Below are 20,435 nucleotides of genomic sequence, written 5' to 3'. Positions count from 1 at the left end.
CAAGTGATTTTATTTTTCTTATATATGATATTTGTATACATTCAAAATTAAAGTTATTAGTCAAAATAAAAAAATGTCAATAAAATATGAATCATTAATGTATAGAACATTTCCCTTGTGATAAATTTAGTGAAGTCACATGTATTTATTTGAAAGATTAAATGTATAGTATATATATGTGTGTATATATATATATATATATATATATATATATATATATATATAATTGTATTTAAATTGGTATGTTTAGAATATTTATAATATTCATAATATTCAATTGGTTATAATTACTAAGTTTTAATCATTAATGCACTACTCCATGACAATTCTGTATATTTATACATATATGATATATCTCTTATAGTAATAATAATATTCGAAAAAACTATTCATAACATAAACCTTTGGAATACACATACTTTTATTTTAATCGTGTAAAATATTTAAATAATGGAACTGCCTTGATAACAGTAAATATATTCTTTTTATAAGAAAACAAATATTTGAAACATACTCTACCATGATTTATAATTTTATACATATGAAAACTTTTATTCGTAAATAAAATTTCCTTTTAGCATAACAGTGGTATTAAAGCAAAAATATTAAACATTTTTAAATAGATAATACTCTTGAAAAAATGACATTTGAATTTCTATGTCATATGATTTTTACTAATGTGACAACATATAGATGCATTTTATAAATCAGTTTACAACTTAATTCTCATACAGAAGAAACAAATATTTAAAATTTAATTTGCAAATTATTGCTGCATTATCAATATTAAATTTATTATTTGTTGCAGTGTATAAGCACTTACCTAAAATGATTTTTTGTGGTAAAAAAAATTTATAAAAAAAAAAAAAATAAAACAATTTTAAGTCTATTGATCAAGTTCACTTAGTGTTATGTATTTATATGTATACTAATGACACCATTCATCGTTATTACTTATGCAATAAGCTGATTAATAATTGTTTAGTCATCAGTAGAAAAATGTAATAGATAATAAGAAATGTTTCTTTAATCTAGACTAAATAATTATTACATTGTAATATTTTTAAACGAAGTGATATTTACACTGATTTTATCTACTTGAAAATTACTTTTCTTTTGTAAATTTTTTAGCACGCTTTTCCATGAGCCAAAAATAAAGAGAAGGACATAAGAAACGTATAAGTATACCACATTTTGGTGTAATCGAAGCAATAACTACATCCTTTTCTTTCTTCAGTACAGCTTGTAGAACTTTTTTGGCAACATATTTAGGAGAATATCCTTGCTCTGTAGTTTGATCCATTACTACAAGCACATTACGTTTTTATACAAAGGGACAAAGCTTTCTACATATTTAAACATATTTCACATATTTTAAATAGACAAACCTCCATATATTTCACCACTTCCTGTTAAAGCATTTAATGACAAAGCAGTCTTTATATATCCAGGACTAATTACTGTAACATTTACATTGTGTTCAGCTAATTCTGCTCTAGAGGAGTCACACCAAGCTTGTAATGCGTGCTTAGACGCTGCATATGCGGACCTAGTGCATTATGATATATAGTGACTATCTTAATAAAAGATGTAGATCTAGAAAATTATACAAACCTATGTGGTATCGAAATTTTACCCTGAACACTACTAATACACACTATATGTCCACTTTGCTGTTTTAACATTGATGGAAGAACAGCTAGAACAATATATATGTCGTATATTCAAATGAAATAAATTTATTAAATATATATAAATTTTTATATTTACCTTTAGTTAAAGCTATTTGTGCAAAATAATTGAGAAGCATCACTTTAATGTCTACATCTACATTTGTATTAATAATTTCTCCTCGATATGAAATACCAGCATTATTTATTAAAATGTCAATTTTCCCATGTATCGTTAAAACTTTTGATACTTTGGATTGTAAAGAATTGATATCAGTTAAATCCAAAGGTAGAATTATAGGTGGATGAGTCTGAACTGTCTGTAAAATGTACTATTGCTAATACAATGCGTGTGCATATATATGCATTATATATGATAAAATAGAATACGATGAGCATACGCAATGTTTCTCCAATAACGTATTTTTTACTCTTTCTAACTCAGCTCCCCTCCTTGCAATTAAAATAAGTCGACAACCACAACTATAAAATACATGAGCTAATGCTTCGCCTAATCCAGAACTAGCACCGGTTATCATTACAACCTAAACGGTATAATAAAACGAAAAAACATATGAAATAACAATATTATAAAATCTTTTCTCAAAAATTAAAATACACTGATACCTTATTATTTAATATAGCCTTTTGTTTTCTTTGCTGCATAATGTCAAATAAATGGTACAATAACCATGGTATAGTAATTGGAAATCCAATTAATTTAAATAACCACCATATAATGTACCATCCTTTTAAGGTTTCTTGCTCTTTCATGATTTTAGATACGTAAGTTCAAAAAAATTAATGAAACGGCAAATAATTATATTAAAATGCGTTATTCTGCGATAGAAAATTCTTTTCTCGCTATTATCATAAAATACGCGATCAAAAATAAATAACGTAAGCGTACAAAGTTCAGAATGCCGATATCACACAGCCTTCTGTACATACGCGAATATATATATATATATATACGTATATATTTACATTCGTCTATATCGACACAAACGCCACAGCGCGTCATTAATTGTAATTATGTATATTTTGTTATGTCATTATTAGATCATAGTATTACATTATTTCGGCATATGTGTTTAAAAGAAAATAAATGTATAATGTTAATAAAAATTATTTAAGATAAAAGTTATTACATAAGATATATGTATATATATATATATATATAGAACCGCGACAATACCATCAATCGTGAAGGTAGATCAAAGCTTCAACTGTTTGATATTGGTTTTATTGTAAATACGAATTGAAAGTCAACAAACAACGATAGAGTCGACCTACATATCTCAATAGTTAAAAACAAATTAGTCTGCTGTAATACTTCGGCGAGTAAACGTCGGGAATTCCTAAGATCATCTGCAAACGTAAATTGGTATTAAAAATACAACGTATATGTATGTATATCTTTCATTTTGTAATAAATATTTACATATTTGCGCGAATATAATAAAATATAGAATATTAAATAATGTTAAAAGCTACATATAAATTAAACAACCTTCAATTTGAACTATAAAATCTCAAGAAAAAGTTATGTATTTTCTAAAAAATATTCAATTTAATATTAAATATATTATTTCAATATAGAGAAACATGTTAGCTGCCTTAATGTATGTTTATATGTACATGTTAAGCATTTTGTGTGCATATATATGTGTGCAATTATAAAGTTTTTAATAAGATTAAATGTGATAATTAATTTTGATCTATTAGAACATAGTAATTTGCCTTCATAAAATTACTTTCTTTATATTGATATAGCTGTAGCTCTAACAGCAGCACTCAGTAATGGATTTGGATCAGGTTCTTCTGTTAAAATATTAACTTTAGCCCATTCTCGGCGTTTGTTACTTTGACGTAAAGCATCGATAACTGCTTGTACATATAGGCCGTCTTCGAACGTAGCAGCACAAAATACAGGTTCTTTTACCCAACCTCTCTTGTCTTCAACCGATTGAAAAGCTTCCCTTAATGCAGCAATCATATTTCGTAATCCTTTGATATAAGGACGTGGAATAGAATTAGAAACAGGTAGAGATAATTCTAAATCTTCGGTATCCCTATAAAGAATTTCTTCTTGTCCTCCTTTAAATCCATACAAGTCTCCGTTGCAAACAAGTAGATGATTACTACCGCCGCATATTAATACTTCTTGAGAAAGCTGCCCTTGCAAGTGATTACTCAATGTGGCTGTAACCAGTGCTCCTCCGCTCAACTCGATTTGAAAAGTACAAAAATCAGGTGATGTTATATGACGTATACCATTTATATACTTTGTAGTTTGAGTAAAAGTTCGAACAACAGCATGTACTCTTATAGCACGTTGACCAACCAAATGGAATATTAAGTCTATAACATGGCTGCCTACTAGCGCTAAAATTCCACCACCCATCGTATCATCGCATAACCAGTCATAATCTGTATCAATAAATGAAAACATTAGGTAGATAAAGAAATAGAGATCATTTTACATTTGTTAAATATATCATAAATTTAGTACTAACCATTATGTAATAAACTTCCCATATGTACTCTAATTTCAATAACCGTTATTGGACCTCCTAAGTAGTCTTCTTCTAAAGCTTTTTTCATGGTAACAAATGCTGGTAGAAATCTTAAACTATGATTGACTATGCTTATTAACGATGGATAATATTGAGCAGCTCTAACCATTTTTAACGCTTCACTTTGACTTAAACCAGCAGGTTTATCGCACACTACATGTTTCCCGATACCTAGAGCTTTGACTGCAATCTGTGCATGTAAACTTGGCGAACACATGATGAAAATTAAATCTACATCTTTCCTAAGAAGTACGTCATCTATACGACTCGTATGAAATGGTATTTCTAGGTCCGCTGCTGCTTCTGATACTTCGGATAACGTTCTGCCCCATATAGCTTTAATCTTAAATCCCTTCTCTCTCAAAAAGGGAATAATTACTCTAACAATACTTCCTGTGCCAAACACTCCAATGCCAGGTAATGTCATATTTGTGTTTTTAACAGGATTGCCCTTTTATTTAATCATTGTTACGTATAAGCGTTGAGAGATCTTATGTAGTAATTAACAATCACACTATTTACATACAACCAATCGTTACAAATCGTATGGTTTGAATCACTCGAATGATTATGATCATTCATGACATTTTCTTCAACAGTGATTTAAGGCACTCTATCGGTAGGATAGCAGAATCTTTTTATATACGCTATCGGTATAATACCGACCATGATCTTCTTACTCTTCCTCGAGATATGATCTCTTAAAAATATACGATATATAGATGCATACTTATATAAAACGAGAATATCAGTGTTTTAAATTATATCAAAAATTTTAATTTTCATGCAAAATGATATTTTATAAATAAAAAAATAAAAGACTTTTTTAATTCGATGGTCATATTTCTCAATCTACATTTATAATCGCTGATAGATGTTAGAGACTAATAACGATCTACAATCAAGTCATTATAATGACTGAATTAATGATATTAACTTAGACAATGAAAAAAGGAATTGAATAAATCGTATGACCATAGAATAGAATAGATATTGTAATGTTACTGCAAAAGTAACATCTTATCGATATTATCTGAAGAAAATGTTACAGATTTTTTTATTAAAACGCTATACTATCGAACTTGATAAGAACGTTAAGAAGGTACTAATACCAAGGTTTTCAGAATTGATTATATATCTGGACAAGTTCATAGGCTATATTAAATTCTTTATCATCTTTTATCACGATAATATTAAGCCGTCTCGATGTTCATTAAAGGATTGTAGGAATCGGAGTCAATCGCGATCGATATTACTCCGAGAATCTTCTCTAGTTGAAATTTTTAAATAAAAAAAGTTTGTTGTCTTGTAAAAAAAGATAATGACGCATTGAGAATAAATTAATCATTTCAAGTGTGATGAGTATTTCAAAGTGAAATAATTTTGTAAAATTTTGTAAATATTTAATCAATGTATTTATATTTTTTAAACAAAAAGTGTATTTGTTTCGTTTGATCGAACGTTTTACATAGATCGCTGATTACGAATATGGTAAGTACGATACATTCACTCGTTTTATTTCGACTTGTAGTTTGCCAGAATCAAATCTATGATGTATCAAATTTGTTGGAGAACGTATCTTCGATGATAGCATCGATTGAGGTGTGAAACTTCGGTTAAGGACGAATATGCATATACTTATATGAGACGTATTAGTTACGTTAACACCTCGCATCTTTGAGCTCGGATATAGAATGCGTTGTTTTGCAATGCCTCAGTTAATTTTTTAATATCGAACGGAAGAATACGCCATAATGTGATGTGGAGTTATGCAAATCGATCATTTTTTTCGCGTTGGAAAATAGAACGGACGAAATATCTGTGTCTGTTGGTGAGTTAGAGCGATACCTCATAATAATTATTGAATTTTTATTATTATATTCGAAAGACGTTATCATTATTACCATTCTTTGGATTTCAATCAAAGAATGGCGATGCATCAAAGAAGCATAGCTACTTTCATCATGTCTTGATATTCTGTCATATAAATAGTCTTATTGCCAGTAGCTGGAGAAGCACTAGGTACTCGACCACCATAAGTTATTTCTTCCAGTGCGAGATGTAAAGCTAACGCTAATCTTTCTCTTACATAATAGTATGAGCCTTGGTTTTTGTGTTCTTCTTGAAACCACATTATCTACACATTCGAAATAGCGTATAGATTAATTTTTTATTGAAAGATCGAGTTTACGTGGTTTATGAAAAGAAATTTTGTGTAATTATCTTCAATTATCTTGAAATATCTTCGATTATAATATAATATAAATAAAGTACACATAAAGTTACCTTGCATTTCGGATATTTAGTTATTTCATGCGCAATGAGATGATACGGAAAGGGACAGAGTTGTTCGATTCGGATTATTGCTATTTTATCTTCCAATTTGTTTTTCTTACGTTCTTCAACGAGATCATAGTATACTTTTCCCGTACAAAAGAGTATTTTTTTAATGCCTTCTGGTTTGACAGAATAATCTCCAATCAGAGGTTGAAACGTTGTGCCAGGGCCTATTTCTTTGAAACTCGATATCACCATGGGATGTCGAAGCAATGATTTTGGCGACATGATTACCTGGAACAATTGATCGATAATTATTTATTGTTTGCGTATGAACGATCAATTAATTATTTATCAAGGTAGAATTCTGGATGTAAAATCATTAACCAGTGGTTTTCTAAAAGGCATCAATATTTGCCGTCGCAAAACATGAAACAAGTTTGCCGGTGTACTCAAATTGCAAACGATCCAATTTATTTCAAAAAGTTGTTTCGTCATAATCTCTTCCGCAGATTTATTTTTGGGAGCATTCGGTTCTGTTCCAGGAATGTGAATGCAATCGTCGTCGCACATTTGCAAAAATCTTTCGAATCTTGCCGACGAGTGTTCAGGTCCTTGACCTTCCATGCCATGTGGTAGAAACAAGACTAATCCCACTTGCCTACCCCATTTTGATTCGCCAGAAGATAATATACAATCCAAGATAACCTAAATAGGATTTATCATGATTTTACGTTAATCAAGTATTAGGATATATTGTAGTTTGCGAATTACCTGACAGGTATTACAAAAATCGCCGAATTGTCCTTCCCAAATCGTAAGTGTTTCGTGATTGTAAACCGAGTAGCCTAACTCGAAACCTTTTGCGTACAACGATATCAAAGGATTAATTTTTAATAAAATAAAATGTACAATCTTAGGCATATGCATCTCGTGTCTTTGTAAATTTTACCGCAAACCCCGTATTCCGATAACGAAGAATTTGAAACGGTATAAAGCGCCTGACCAGGGAACACGTTGTTGAGAAGGTTTCTGTATACTTTGTCTCTCTTCTGATCATGAATAATATGCATCCGATGGGAAAAGGTTCCACGTTCCACGTCTTGCCCGGATAATCTTACGTGATGTCCTTCTTTTAGCAAACTAAGGAATGCTAAACCTTCGCCCATAGCCCAGTCAATTTTCTCATCCGTTATCATCTGCTTTCGTCTTTTCATTGCCCTTAACACCTATACGCGTACCAAAAGAATATTCCCTTAAAATATTAAAAATCTAACTCATTGGAAAATATCGCGCTTTCTGTTATGCACCACATTGTGCACTGTTATCCCTTCTGGAGGAGTCGATAAAGCTGTGCATATGGTATTAATTGATTCCAAATCAATGCCTGACACCGGTATTTTATTTTCCGAGCTCTGATTTGAAAAGAATTTGCTCCAAGGTATATCATGCCAATCCCACATGTGTATAGATTGAATGGATTGCGCTTTTTTGAATTCTGCCTCGCAATGATCCAAGTACTTATCGATTTCCTAAAACAGAAAAAAAAGGAGATGAGAAAGTAAACAAACATTGAAAACGCGATTGAGTGTATTTTTACACACTTCCTTTATAAAGGTTTCCGTTATCACACCATCTTTCAATAATTTATCGCTGTAGACGTCCAGAACATTTGGATGAGCTTTTATGTGCTTATACATGATTGGCTGAGTCAACATAGGTTCGTCTAACTCATTGTGGCCATATCTTCGATATCCCACAATATCGATCATAACGTCATTATGAAACTTTGCCCTTTTAAATAAATAATATTTCACATAAATATTTGATATAAATATATTTTTACTCGAATCAGACATTTATGCTCTATCAAGATATTTACCTATATTCGCTAGCAACTTTACTACAATAAGCTACCAAGTCCGGATCGTCGGCATGTACATGAAATACAGGTGCGTTGATGACCCTCGCTACGTCCGAGCAATGCCAACTGGATCGAGAATATCTCGGATCGGTCGTAAACCCAATCTGAAATGATTTACGTATTGAAAGATGATGAAAGTATTCGATAAAATCACAATTGATTTTTTATAATAACAAAAAGAATTCGAAAATCTACCTGATTATTTATAATTATATGAATAACACCTCCAGTCGTGTACTCTGGTAGATTCGTTAGGTGCATCGTTTCAAAAACTACGCCCTGCCCGGCTATGGCAGCATCACCGTGTACTAAGAGAGCCAATGATCTTTCACCTTGTTAACGTAAATTCAAGATTTAAATCTTGTAAATTAGAATTTTTTGTTCGCAATAGAAAAGAATCGTTACGTACTCTTAGTATCTTTCTTCTCCACTTGTTCGGCTCTGATACGACCTACTACAATAGGATCGATAGCTTCCAAGTGCGAAGGATTCGCCAGCATGGAAACATGTATTTTTCTGTTACTTCTGTATACGAATTGAATATAAATAAAAATGTACAATATGCTTGATATAAAAAAAGAAAAAAATGAAAGAATCGAATCGAAATAGTACTAAAAATAACAATAATAAAGCGCGAGACCTTTCTAACAATTTCTCAGCATGCGTTCCAAGATGATATTTCACATCGCCGGATCCAAACCCGTCTAGAGCTATAGGATTGAATTGGGTCAATAATTGATGCAGAGGTTTCGAACAAACATTGACTAATGTGTTCAGACGACCACGATGAGCCATTCCTATCGCCACGGTTTCCACTCCTAGCCGATATAAAAATATAAATATTAAATAAAATAAAATTTGATTTTTGTCGAGACTTCGAGAGAGGAAGTTAGTACCCTTTTCAGCGGACGTTTCCAAACATTCCATCATCGCAGGAATGAACGCTTCGCAACCTTCCAATCCGAATCTTTTCTCGCTAGCGTATTTTTTCTGTAAAAATCCTTCAAATCTCACTGCTTTCATGATATTCATCCAAATCCATTTTCTGTGTTCGGTAGATAACTCCCAGGCATTCGGTACTTCGAATTTTTCTCTTAACCAATCTAACTGAAAAAGAGCACATTGTCGACGTAGAAATGTATATTTTAATTTAATTATGACTTTGGTCAGTTACCATAGAAGGATCATGAATATAAGTGTATTCAAGTCCTAAATGCCCGCAATAAATTTTATTTAATCTCATGATGATCTCGCGTAAAGGCAAACTTTTCTTTTCGCCACCGATCATCGTCGATCTCGTCAATAAAAATTCTTTATCCATATCAGCTTCGGTCATTCCTTTTAGATATTCTCTCACCACGATCGCTGGTGGCAAATTAGCAGTTCCTCGAAGCTTAGCAGAATCTGGATTTTGAATGCCCAATGGATCCAAATCGGCTATCAAATGGCCACGAGTCTTGAAACATTGAAATGTTATTATATCGTTGCATTACAGCAATAAATAATTCCTGATTTGTTGTCCAAATCTACCTGGTAAGCACGAATCGTGGAATCAATGTCCAAAGTTTTATTTACAAAACGTTCATTTTGAGACTGATTGAAAGACCCGCTCGTTTTGGGCGATAACGAAACTGGTAAAATTCCAAAAGTTCATTATTACATACGTATAATTAAAAACAAACGTATATGTGTACGAATATGAAGAAAATTAATAATTACTATTTTGTCCTGCTCCACTTTTCATTTGTCGTGCAGCCATTTTTGTAATGATAGCAATATTATTTTTAGGTAAAGTAGATCTGATGTTATTTTTTTGAGAATGAATTCGTTCAAAAAATTCATTCCAAGAGGAATGTACAGAATTTTTATCCTTCAGCCAAGCATTATACATATTTTGTAAATAATAATTACTTGATGTAGTAAGAAAAGTGTCTTCTCTCTCATTAGAACCAGCATCGTGTTTATAACGCCTGAACCTTTTTTGACAACATCTTATTTTTCGAGGCACACGTAATAAAAAAAATGGTGTAGTCATGTGCATCTTTTAATTTATCTAATGTCTGTTGAATCCTAAAAGAATTTTAATCAAAATGGAACGTGCACATATGATTATTTCTCTTTAAACATTTTTACAGGGCAATATACCAAATAAGAAAACAATTTTTCCCTATTCATATTAAAAGTCAATTTCATTTTGACACTTCAACTTTCTTAAATATAACGTCAATGCTACATAATAATATGTTCGTAGCAATCTTCATACAATGAATTTTTACTTTGCCAGCAGTCTACACGATCGATACTCATCGCTTTTGTAAATATTCATTATTCTCTTATCGCCTCGACCGATAACAGGAAAGATATTTCCGTTGCTAGAATATGTTAGGATTCGCCTATATATATAATATATATATATATATATTATATATATATATATATATATATAATATGATATACGAAACGTGACATACAAAATTCTTGTGGTAAGAGAAGTAAAGAAAAATGTACAAATTAATGTATTATTTATCATAATTCTTTTCAATGGAATTTATTGACCATCTCCTTGGTACGATGTTTCTTAAAAATGTTGAAAAATTCTACGCAATGTCGACTCACGCAATGCTCTATTATATTTATATGGACATTAATTTTTAGGGCGAAGCTTCTTCGATATTCACCGGACATAGAATCATCAAAATAAGTCCTGACAATGTCCCATCGAAAAGCCAATTTCCGAGGAATCGTATCGTGTCACACAAAGTGAGTATGTGTAATACAAGTCTACGCGAGTTGCGACACGGAAGACTCTACGTAAGTTCTTTTCTTGCAGTACACCTTGTGGAATTTCATCCCTAAAAATTTATTCGAGCAGTTTCGACGAATAGCAAATTTCTATTTTCTTCTTAATACTATAGTAGCATTATCGATAGAATCTCCAATTTTGCCATTGACCAGCTTATTGCCCTTAACGTTCGTTATATTGGTGACTGCTTGCAAACAGGGATACGAAGATTATTTACGATATAGGGTAGATAATAGCATTAATAAAAAATTGGTAACCGTTATTCGCAACAAATGTCTGCAGGTGGGTGTAATATCGTAGTGGAGTATAATCGCCATAATAATTTTATAACAAATGTAAAATATCGTTAAATATCATAGGCCATTCATTGTGAACAAATAGTCGTAGGAGATATAGTAAAGGTAGGACGAGACGAAGATGTTCCCTGTGATCTTCTTTTTTTACACAGCGACGAAAGTTCTGGTTACTGTTTCGTTACAACGTCAAACCTTGATGGAGAAACAAATTTAAAGGTACTTGTTTATTTGTATCGAGATATTTCACGTTATACCTTGCTCTTCAAAATGAAAAGCTTTTGTTTTACGTATCTAGTCGGTACACATACCGAAAATCGTATCCACGATGTCTCTACAAGAGATCGCATCGATGCAAGCAACTGTAACGTGTCAGACTCCAATGGCAGATCTTTATACCTTTCATGGAAAAATAGAAATAAAAAATAATTCGAACGAAGTGACGACAAGTGGATTTTTAACGATAGATAATATGTTGCTTCGTGGCGCAATATTAAGAGACACAGACTACGTGATCGGTTGTGTCATTTACACCGGTCAAGATACAAAATTATCATTAAATTCGAAAATTATTCCGAATAAATTTTCAACCGTAGAAAGGTACCTAAAAATATAATTCCTTTCGATTTTAAGAGACAAGATCAGTAACTTGATTACTTTGTCAAGTTGATAACAAAATGTTTTCTCTTCTTGCAGATCCATCAATAAATACCTTACTGTGTTTATCATACTCCTGCTGTTCGAAATAAGTATTTCAACGATTCTGAAATTCATAATAGAATCAAATTCAACGTGGGATGATTATTTGGGGGAAAAACGTTCCACAACCCCGTTGTCTCTTCTTATAGATTTACTCAGTTTTACTATTCTATATAATTACATCGTTCCTATTTCGTTATACGTTACGATCGGTGAGACATTATCTACGATATTTCAACGTGTTGCATATTTTCTTTTACATCGTGACTCGTGTGCTTTTCAGAAGTACAAAAATTTCTGGGATCTGCTTTTTTCAAATGGGACATCGATCTGTACGACAAAGCATCCGATCAAGCAGCATTGAGCAACACGTCGGATTTAAACGAGGAACTTGGTCAGGTCGAGTACTTATTCACTGACAAAACTGGTACCCTAACTGAAAATCTGATGGTATTTAGGCGATGTTCGGTCAACGGACAAGTATATATAGAAAAAGATTGCGATGGAAATCTTTACTTGTTACCACCTAACGGAGACGAACGGGAGGCTGTAAAATTACAATCGTGGCAGGTAAAAATGCGCACATATTTAAAGAAAGTCTATATAAATAAGAGAGTGTATTAATTACAGTCTGAAATCTGGCACTTCATGATGAGTATTTCTCTTTGCCACGTTGTTCAAATTGCACCATCAAGTCGAAAGTTAACGATTAGTACAAAACGCTTAGAGTATCGTGAGAGTTTCAAATCGAAGAAAATTACGAAGGTTAATAGTTCGTTACTTATGCATCCAGATCTTCCAGAATATCAAGTAAGGATGACAATATTAAAAAAAAAAAAAAAAAAAAAAAAGAAAAAAAAACATTAGAAAAGAGAAGAAATAGTAATAGTTTATAAAAAAATAAAAAAAAAAAACTGTTCAACGACCCGATCTAACGTATTACAGGCAACATCGACGGACGAGAAAGCTTTGGTAGAAGCAAGTGCGAGATGCGGTGTTATATTTCACAAAGACACGAGAGAGACAATGGAAATTAAAATAAACGATAATATTCTTATTTTTACGAAAATGGACATATTAGAATTCAGTTCCGGTGAGTTGAAAAATTACCGTGATCCTTTGAGCTTCAATCCTGATGATCGAGAAGAAAAAAATCTAATTATTCATATTCTGTTCGAACAGAACGGAAAAGAATGTCGGTAATACTAAAGGATACCGCGGATGACTTGTGGTTGTATTGCAAAGGTGCGGACACATCGATTTTACCTTTGATTATAGAAGGAGACATCGAAACAGCAGCCGCTCACGTTGAAGATTTCTCCATGGTATATCAGTATTCCACAAAATGATGATTATGTATTTATGTTTATCGACTAACACGTTACGTGTTTTGCATCAGAGAGGATTGCGTACGTTGGTAGTGGCTTATAAGAAATTAAGTCAAAGAGATTATACGGAGTTAATACGTAACATCGAACTTGCGAGGCAAGTGATAGGACAAGATCGAGGAACACGCATACTACGTGCCTACGAAGAGATGGAGAGTGGTCTCACTTTACTCGGAGTAACTGCGGTCGAAGATCGTCTTCAAGAAGACGTTGAAGAAACGCTCGAGTGTCTAAAAGTAGCTGGAATAAAGGTTTATGATTTTATAATTATTATGCGTATCGTAAATCGTACGGTTAACCTATTCGTTGTATATTTCATTTCGTAGGTTTGGATACTTACCGGAGACAAAGCAGAAACAGCAGAAAATGTAGCTTTTTTGTGTGGTCATTTTAAAAAGGGTACTGAGATACTACGTTTAATGACTGAAACAACGAAACAAACTTGCTTCCTTACTCTTACTGATTTCGAGTAAATATAATACCATTCGCATATATTGCGCGAATTTCCTTCCTCTTACCGTATATTAATATAATTTTCGCGAATACGTTTTTACAGGCGTAAAATGAAATTGGAACCTCATAAACAATATGGATTTATAATCAATGGAAGTTGTTTGAGTTTGGTCATACAAACGTATCCACAATTGTTTAAAAAAATTGCGATGGCATGCGAGTCAGTCGTATGTTGCAGATTAACGCCTCTCCAAAAAAGCGAGGTAACGAATAAAGAAATTATTTAAATGATATAATAAAAACGACAAAACAATAAATCGTTTTATACGACACCATTTTTATCCGCGCGATTTTATTTTGAATAATAGTCAGTCGTTCTTCTTTTTTCTACCAAGTCATAATTAGTAATGAAGTTGAATAACGTAGTATCTTCATAAAGTACGAGAAAAATGGAATCGTGTCTTTCAATAGTGGCGGGAAAATTAAATGTTACAGATCGTACAATTGATAAAAAATACAAAGAGAACAATAACCGCGGCGGTAGGCGATGGTGGAAATGACGTTTCCATGATTCAAGAAGCTCATGTCGGTTTAGGAATAATGGGTAGAGAAGGACGTCAAGCAATGATGTCATCGGATTTTGCAATTGCACGATTTAAACATCTGAAGAAAGTATTTCTTGTACATGGACATTGGTACTATCGACGAATCAGCATTTTAACGCAATACTTTTTCTATAAAAATTTTGTCTTTATTACTCCACAAGTATTATTTGGTATACACAATGGTTTTTCTACTCAGGTACATTTATATCAAAAAGTGAGACCACAAAAGCACAAGGTTTGGAAAGTATCATTGTATTGTATTTATATTAAATGTTTTCTATTTAGGGATTATATGACAGTATATTTTTGATGTTATTCAATGCAATATTTACATCATTTCCAATAGTTCTATTTGGATTATTAGAACAGAATTATTCTTCCAGTAAACTTTTGCATAATCCATATTTATATAAGCTTCATAAAAAAAATTTTTTATTATCCTGGAAACAATTTATATTGTGGTTTGCTATGGGTAAATATTCATAACATTTATCTGTGCAATAAACAAACATGTATAATAAATTTCATTGCTTCGTAGGTACATGGCAGACCTGTGTAATATATTTTGTATTATATGTTTATGTACATAATAATCCTATAATTTTATACGACAATACGCCAGTAGAATTGTGGACTTATAGTACATGGATATTACATATGGTTATATTTATCATTAATTGCCAGGTATAATTTTATTAATTTTATATTATTTTGGTACAAAATGTCATAAAGATTATATATAATTCAAATTTTTTTTTTAGATATTACTATGCAGTTCGTATTGGACACTACCGTTTATACTTAGCATCATATTATCAGAACTGTGCTTTTTTATGTCTGCTTTTTTATATTCTATTATAAACATGTAAGTATAACATATAAACAATTGAGTTAATATAAGGATATAGAAAAATAATCAGATATCGTAATAGATATTGTCAGTAACGAAATAATTTTATATTCTAGACAGTACGACGGTGATATGCTCTTTGTATTTCCCAAGTTGCTATTATCAGGCACATTTTGGTTACTTACATTGGTAATACTTGTTCTTTCATTAATTCCTGGATATTTCATTAGAATTTATGAATTATATAGAGCAAACAGAATTCTTCGTAAAAATGAAGAAACTCCAGATACCGTACATTTCGTTAATAGTGACAACGAAACAGCTACGTCTTATCAACTTCAGGTAATAACACGCAGTAATATTATATATATATATATTTAAAATACGTTTTAACAAAAAGTTGTTAAAATCAGAAGGAAAAGAACATTTACAAGAAAACAATTTTTTATTATTTGTAGGGTAGGAATATTAAAAATATTTTACCATGGAAAGGTAACTTTGATTTCGATAAGGCCGAATGAATCAAATCTAGATGGAATATTAAATTCCTTTACTTTCTCTTATTATGGTAAAATACTCTGTAATATATTATTTATTTCTAACTTCTTTATAAATTTACAAAAATTATTAATTAATATTAGTGAATGATTTCAAGAAATTATTACAAAAATATACGAAATTATTAAAAAGATATTTTACAAATTTGAAATAACTCTTACTCTTTGTCAAATGGTATTATCACGTGAATGGATATCTAAAAATACATTTTTATATATAAAACAAATATACTTATTTTCAAGTATCCAATTGATTTAATAATCAGCTGATTCATATTAAACTTTATAAAAGAACATTTTTTCACTAGTATTTTCTAGGTCTTTTTTGGAACAGTAATAATTATTGGCTTAACGATTATTTTCACTTAACGATTACGCGCACTGTTATTTTTGGCTATTTTTATGCAAAAATCCAAAAAATCGTTGAAGTGTACTGTGAGGATGAAAATTCGTTATGTGATGAATTGAAATTAATACAATTATTCGTGAGTGTTGTGTATTTGCATTGCTTATAAGGATGTCAAAATAGAGGAACGAATTCCAATATAAATATATTTTGTATATTAAAACACGCGATTTATCACAAACAGATAATACAAAATATACGGCTACTTTGGGATCGACAGAGATTATCTAATTTTTTCTGAGCCACGCCCCCTATCTATGTTGCATGTAACACTAAATTTGGAAAATAAAACCATTAAAAAGAAGCTTTTCGTTGGGAATTCTTGAAGATTTTAGAATTGTTATGCAGAGATGGATAAAAAGGAAATTCTGGTCACAGACGATGCAATTGACAAGACAGAATCCCTGCAGGAATTTTCCTTACTATTCGACTGCAGTCAATAATTTGGATGCAGTCAATATATGAACTTTGAAACATGATTGACCTGTTGTAAAAACACGACAAAATTTCGATAAATTCTTTATCTAATCAACGAAATGTCTCTTATTCCTTTGAAACGAGCAGATAAAGATTATGTGAATAAAACGTGATTCGTGGATATACATTCATTTTTACTTTTTTCGAGGTATTAAATATTTTGTTTTGATGAATATTAATATCTGTGTGTATATATGTATGTATGTATGTATGTATGATATGTATATATATACATTTTCTGTGTGTGTATTCCATTATGCAGTGATTATTAAAAATGCATTCTGATATGCTACATAACAAATCTTTTTTTAATTTCATTATTCTCTATTAAATTAGAAATACACACGATATTTTGCGTATATACATGTGTGTATGTGTGTGTGTTTGTGTTTGTGTGTGTGGTGCAATTATATCTCTTTATGATTCAACAAAATAAAAAATACAATTATTTATAAACATGTTATCATGCATCTATGCAGTAACTTTTATATACTATAAAGTATTTATTTACATATATCCATATACAAATTGATTAAAAAACATTAATATTAAAAACTAATCAATAATTTTCTTCTAGGCATGGTAAATTAAATAAACATGAGGATCACATCATGTTACTTTAGAAGGCTCATAATAACTGCATTAATAATTGCAGTAATATTTTGTATTGGTCAAGTACTTAGATCCGAACTAGGATTTAACGATGACCTTTCAAATTACGATAAACTGTAAATAGTAATTCTTTAATAGTATTTTTTATTGGTAGAAAATTTGTTTAGCGTCGTTTAATATCTTAGAAATATTTTACTTGTTACTTGTTTCATTGCAGTGTGCATATGTCACAATTGATAAAAGAATCAGTCGAACAAGATACTTTGTATCTAGGGTATGTAAAATTAGTTATATGATGTAAAATTAACATAACGATCTCTTTCAAACGACATTGTTAATGCTTAATGATAGATACTAAGTCAATTACATTTTAGAAATGGAATTCCAGCATGTAAATTACCAGAATTAAAGGTTTCTAATCCAGAAATAATGAAATTTATAAACAAAGTACCTCCCATAATTTGTACGCCTGAAGATTGGGTAAAAGTTGACAAAACAAGGCTTATAGTCGATAGAGAAATAAAAAATAAGTATGGACGATTAATGTGCACATTTAGTGGTAATTTCAATTATTTTAAAAGTTTTAAATAAGTTGATAAATTGTTAAATGTCTCATTAATGTGTTTTTCATTTGTATTTTTCATTTGTAGAGATAATTAGGATAGATGATTTTAGTATAAAATATTCTGAACCGGTGGAAGCTGATGATTTTTACATTCCCAGATATAGTGATTTTGTTGATGTAAAATGCACTTCAGAAAGTAAAAGAAAGTTGGTATAAAATGAATCATAAAAAAATTATAAGATTATTTCTTGTAGCTAGCTACTTTAGATTGTATGATGTATTATCAATTTAATATTTATTAATATTTTAGATGGCATAGTGTCCTAGCTGGAGTCAAATTAGACTTTGAAATCAAAAAGAAGTATAATTGGGATAATGTTCCAAATAATTCACTCAAATTAAATGTATTGATGTTTGGTTTTGATTCTTTATCTCGTAATACATTTATACGAAAATTACCTAAAACGTACCATTATCTGAAACAAGATTTGAATACATTAGTTTTGGAAGGATATAATATAGTAGGAGATGGTACTCCGCAAGCTCTTATCCCCATTCTAACGGGAAAAATTGAACTTGAATTACCAGAGACACGTAAACGCATGCATCAGAAAGCACAGTATGTTAATATATATCCGATGGTTTGGAAAGAATATAAGGAAAAGGGATATATAACGGGATTTATGGAAGATGTTCATCAGATTGGAACATTTACTTATCGTTTAAAAGGTTTTAAAGAACAACCCACCAATCATTATATGAGAACATTTTACTTGGCTGCAGAGCGATATTTTCGTAATTACAACAAGTATTGTATGGGAAGCATTCCACGCCATATGGTGATGCTAAATTATATAAAAACAATTTTTGATACTTACAAAGATGAACCTAAATTTGTATTTGGTTTTCATGGAGAATTATCTCATGATTCTTATAATGATATTGGTGCTGCGGATGAAGATTTGTATCTTTGGGTAAAACAGTTACAAGACTCCGGTCACTTGAACAATACTGTTTTAATACTGATGAGTGATCATGGTCATAGATTTGCAGAAATTCGTAATACTTTGCAAGGTAAACAAGAAGAACGATTACCGTTCTTTTCTTTCACTTTCCCGCCTTGGTTCAAAAAAGTACATTCACGTGCCTATGAAAATTTTTTATATAACACAAAGCATTTAACAACACCGTTTGATATACATAAAACATTACAAGCTATATTAAATTTTGAAAGTCCAAAAGAAGGAGATCGTTATCAAAGAGCTATTAATTTATTTGACAAGGTATATATGATATATTTCACGTAATAAATATTAGTAATATCTAAGGATTGTACGATTAAAAAAAATTATAATATTTCGTTCGTCATATGCTTATATGATAGATCCCTTTGGAGAGAACATGCGCGGACGCATTCATAGAGCCACATTGGTGTGCTTGCCTTAGTTGGAAAGAAATACAAGTTGATAATCCCAACGTTATTGCCGCTGCCAAGTTTTTCGTTCAATTCCTTAATTCCTATACAGAGGAACATCGTGATATATGTGAAACTTTAAAGTTAAATCAAATATTGTGGTCTGCTAAACTTCTACCCACTAAAGGTATTATTATATTATAAGACTATTACTTTATATGCAAGAAAAGTATATACAATGATTACAAATATCTTAGGTTTATTAAATTTTCACAAATCTGGAGATCAGGATGGCTTCATAGCAGATCTCAGTGCAAAAACTGAGCTAACATCTGAGATGTATCAAATAAAAGTAAAAACAGAACCAGGTGGTGGATTGTTTGAAGCAAGCATTACTTATAACATCAAAAAGAACCTTTTTAATACTAGAGTAAGTTGATTAAATGAAATTACATTTTTTGACAATCATATTTATTACTTTTTTTTTCTAGATTTCTGATGTCAGTAGGATTAACAAATATGGATCACAAGCTAGGTGTGTGGAAAATTCACTATTCCATTTACGCAAATATTGTTACTGTAAAGATTAATTATTCTATATATATATATATATGCATACACATATACATGTATGTGTATATATAATATTTATAATTAATTATAAACACATTACCAAAGGCCATTTATTAGATTCAAAATTTTTGATATAACTAATATATAGATTCTTCTAAGTAATATTTTACCAATGATATTATATCAACAGAGATAACAAAATATACTGTTTTAACAACGTCTAATCTGTTTATAAATTTTTATCAGATAATTTTTACTGAAATATTTCATATTTTTCATCATCATTCATA

The 20,435-nt window shown here is 30.7% G+C and overlaps 5 protein-coding genes across 8 annotated transcripts; 2 read left to right on the top strand and 3 right to left on the bottom strand.

Moving 5' to 3' along the window:
- Positions 1 to 887: 887 nt before the first annotated feature.
- On the bottom strand, positions 888 to 2,597 carry LOC122628822 (dehydrogenase/reductase SDR family protein 7-like). The gene is made up of 6 exons (XM_043811519.1): positions 2,298 to 2,597; positions 2,072 to 2,215; positions 1,771 to 1,990; positions 1,615 to 1,699; positions 1,389 to 1,549; positions 888 to 1,305 (listed from the first exon to the last, which is right to left on the bottom strand). Exons 1-6 carry the CDS (start codon positions 2,442 to 2,444, stop codon positions 1,106 to 1,108), a joined length of 957 nt encoding a protein of 318 aa, XP_043667454.1. The 5' UTR covers positions 2,445 to 2,597; the 3' UTR covers positions 888 to 1,105.
- A 303-nt stretch (positions 2,598 to 2,900) lies between these two features.
- On the bottom strand, positions 2,901 to 4,860 carry LOC122628820 (glucose-fructose oxidoreductase domain-containing protein 1). Its single transcript, XM_043811516.1, has 2 exons — positions 4,190 to 4,860; positions 2,901 to 4,103 (listed from the first exon to the last, which is right to left on the bottom strand). The coding sequence occupies exons 1-2, from the start codon at positions 4,674 to 4,676 to the stop codon at positions 3,433 to 3,435; spliced, it is 1,158 nt and encodes a 385-aa protein (XP_043667451.1). The 5' UTR covers positions 4,677 to 4,860; the 3' UTR covers positions 2,901 to 3,432.
- Positions 4,861 to 5,601: 741 nt separating this feature from the next.
- LOC122628811 (phospholipid-transporting ATPase IF-like) lies at positions 5,602 to 16,984 on the top strand. 3 transcript variants are annotated; one of them, XM_043811486.1, is made up of 20 exons: positions 5,602 to 5,740; positions 11,106 to 11,210; positions 11,281 to 11,535; positions 11,613 to 11,765; positions 11,845 to 12,146; positions 12,243 to 12,457; positions 12,529 to 12,815; positions 12,876 to 13,055; positions 13,191 to 13,338; positions 13,428 to 13,570; positions 13,645 to 13,884; positions 13,960 to 14,102; positions 14,190 to 14,349; positions 14,582 to 14,887; positions 14,977 to 15,163; positions 15,230 to 15,375; positions 15,453 to 15,556; positions 15,658 to 15,883; positions 16,407 to 16,583; positions 16,689 to 16,798. In XM_043811486.1, exons 1-20 carry the CDS (start codon positions 5,738 to 5,740, stop codon positions 16,743 to 16,745), a joined length of 3,537 nt encoding a protein of 1,178 aa, XP_043667421.1. In that variant the 5' UTR covers positions 5,602 to 5,737; the 3' UTR covers positions 16,746 to 16,798. The 3 variants fall into 3 exon arrangements, with proteins under 3 accessions (XP_043667421.1, XP_043667422.1, XP_043667423.1); XM_043811487.1 differs by lacking the exons at positions 5,602 to 5,740; positions 16,407 to 16,583; positions 16,689 to 16,798 and adding exons at positions 5,747 to 6,080; positions 16,000 to 16,033; positions 16,853 to 16,984; XM_043811488.1 differs by lacking the exons at positions 5,602 to 5,740; positions 16,689 to 16,798 and adding exons at positions 5,747 to 6,080; positions 16,000 to 16,109 and having other exon boundaries at positions 16,407 to 16,546.
- On the bottom strand, positions 5,999 to 7,792 carry LOC122628821 (2-oxoglutarate dehydrogenase, mitochondrial-like). The gene is made up of 4 exons (XM_043811518.1): positions 7,301 to 7,792; positions 6,914 to 7,234; positions 6,536 to 6,820; positions 5,999 to 6,386 (listed from the first exon to the last, which is right to left on the bottom strand). Exons 1-4 carry the CDS (start codon positions 7,454 to 7,456, stop codon positions 6,189 to 6,191), a joined length of 960 nt encoding a protein of 319 aa, XP_043667453.1. The 5' UTR covers positions 7,457 to 7,792; the 3' UTR covers positions 5,999 to 6,188.
- On the top strand, positions 16,617 to 20,369 carry LOC122628817. 2 transcript variants are annotated; one of them, XM_043811512.1, is made up of 9 exons: positions 16,617 to 17,129; positions 17,559 to 17,709; positions 17,811 to 17,867; positions 17,968 to 18,152; positions 18,244 to 18,364; positions 18,469 to 19,441; positions 19,543 to 19,759; positions 19,830 to 20,002; positions 20,064 to 20,369. In XM_043811512.1, exons 2-9 carry the CDS (start codon positions 17,579 to 17,581, stop codon positions 20,160 to 20,162), a joined length of 1,956 nt encoding a protein of 651 aa, XP_043667447.1. In that variant the 5' UTR covers positions 16,617 to 17,129; positions 17,559 to 17,578; the 3' UTR covers positions 20,163 to 20,369. The 2 variants fall into 2 exon arrangements, with proteins under 2 accessions (XP_043667447.1, XP_043667448.1); XM_043811513.1 differs by lacking the exon at positions 16,617 to 17,129 and adding an exon at positions 17,355 to 17,480.
- Positions 20,370 to 20,435: the final 66 nt, after the last annotated feature.

The sequence above is a fragment of the Vespula pensylvanica genome, chromosome 4 (assembly GCF_014466175.1).
Source record: "Vespula pensylvanica isolate Volc-1 chromosome 4, ASM1446617v1, whole genome shotgun sequence".
Lineage (NCBI taxonomy): Eukaryota > Metazoa > Arthropoda > Insecta > Hymenoptera > Vespidae > Vespula > Vespula pensylvanica.
The sequence above is the reverse complement of the archived record's forward strand: the minus strand, read 5'-3'. Positions and strand labels throughout refer to the sequence as shown.

What these genes read in the sequence shown, in the direction of transcription:
- LOC122628817 (XM_043811512.1), top strand. Translation starts at nt 17,579, where the DNA reads ATGAGGATCACATCATGTTACTTTAGAAGGCTCATAATAACTGCATTA. An exon ending in ACTTCAGAAAGTAAAAGAAA is followed by an intron (nt 18,365 to 18,468) that starts GTTGGTATAAAA and finishes TTAATATTTTAG; the next exon opens with ATGGCATAGTGTCCTAGCTG. An exon ending in CTATTAATTTATTTGACAAG is followed by an intron (nt 19,442 to 19,542) that starts GTATATATGATA and finishes CTTATATGATAG; the next exon opens with ATCCCTTTGGAGAGAACATG.
- LOC122628811 (XM_043811486.1), top strand. An exon ending in TTCGCAACAAATGTCTGCAG is followed by an intron (nt 11,536 to 11,612) that starts GTGGGTGTAATA and finishes TAAATATCATAG; the next exon opens with GCCATTCATTGTGAACAAAT. An exon ending in TAAAAGTAGCTGGAATAAAG is followed by an intron (nt 13,885 to 13,959) that starts GTTTATGATTTT and finishes TTCATTTCGTAG; the next exon opens with GTTTGGATACTTACCGGAGA.
- LOC122628821 (XM_043811518.1), bottom strand. Translation starts at nt 7,456, where the DNA reads ATGCATATGCCTAAGATTGTACATTTTATTTTATTAAAAATTAATCCT. An exon ending in TGCCTTTTAGAAAACCACTG is followed by an intron (nt 6,821 to 6,913) that starts GTTAATGATTTT and finishes CAATTGTTCCAG; the next exon opens with GTAATCATGTCGCCAAAATC. An exon ending in CTAAATATCCGAAATGCAAG is followed by an intron (nt 6,387 to 6,535) that starts GTAACTTTATGT and finishes TCGAATGTGTAG; the next exon opens with ATAATGTGGTTTCAAGAAGA.
- LOC122628822 (XM_043811519.1), bottom strand. Translation starts at nt 2,444, where the DNA reads ATGAAAGAGCAAGAAACCTTAAAAGGATGGTACATTATATGGTGGTTA. An exon ending in CGTTATTGGAGAAACATTGC is followed by an intron (nt 1,991 to 2,071) that starts GTATGCTCATCG and finishes TACATTTTACAG; the next exon opens with ACAGTTCAGACTCATCCACC. An exon ending in AAGTGGTGAAATATATGGAG is followed by an intron (nt 1,306 to 1,388) that starts GTTTGTCTATTT and finishes ATGTGCTTGTAG; the next exon opens with TAATGGATCAAACTACAGAG.
- LOC122628820 (XM_043811516.1), bottom strand. Translation starts at nt 4,676, where the DNA reads ATGACATTACCTGGCATTGGAGTGTTTGGCACAGGAAGTATTGTTAGA. An exon ending in GGGAAGTTTATTACATAATG is followed by an intron (nt 4,104 to 4,189) that starts GTTAGTACTAAA and finishes TTATTGATACAG; the next exon opens with ATTATGACTGGTTATGCGAT.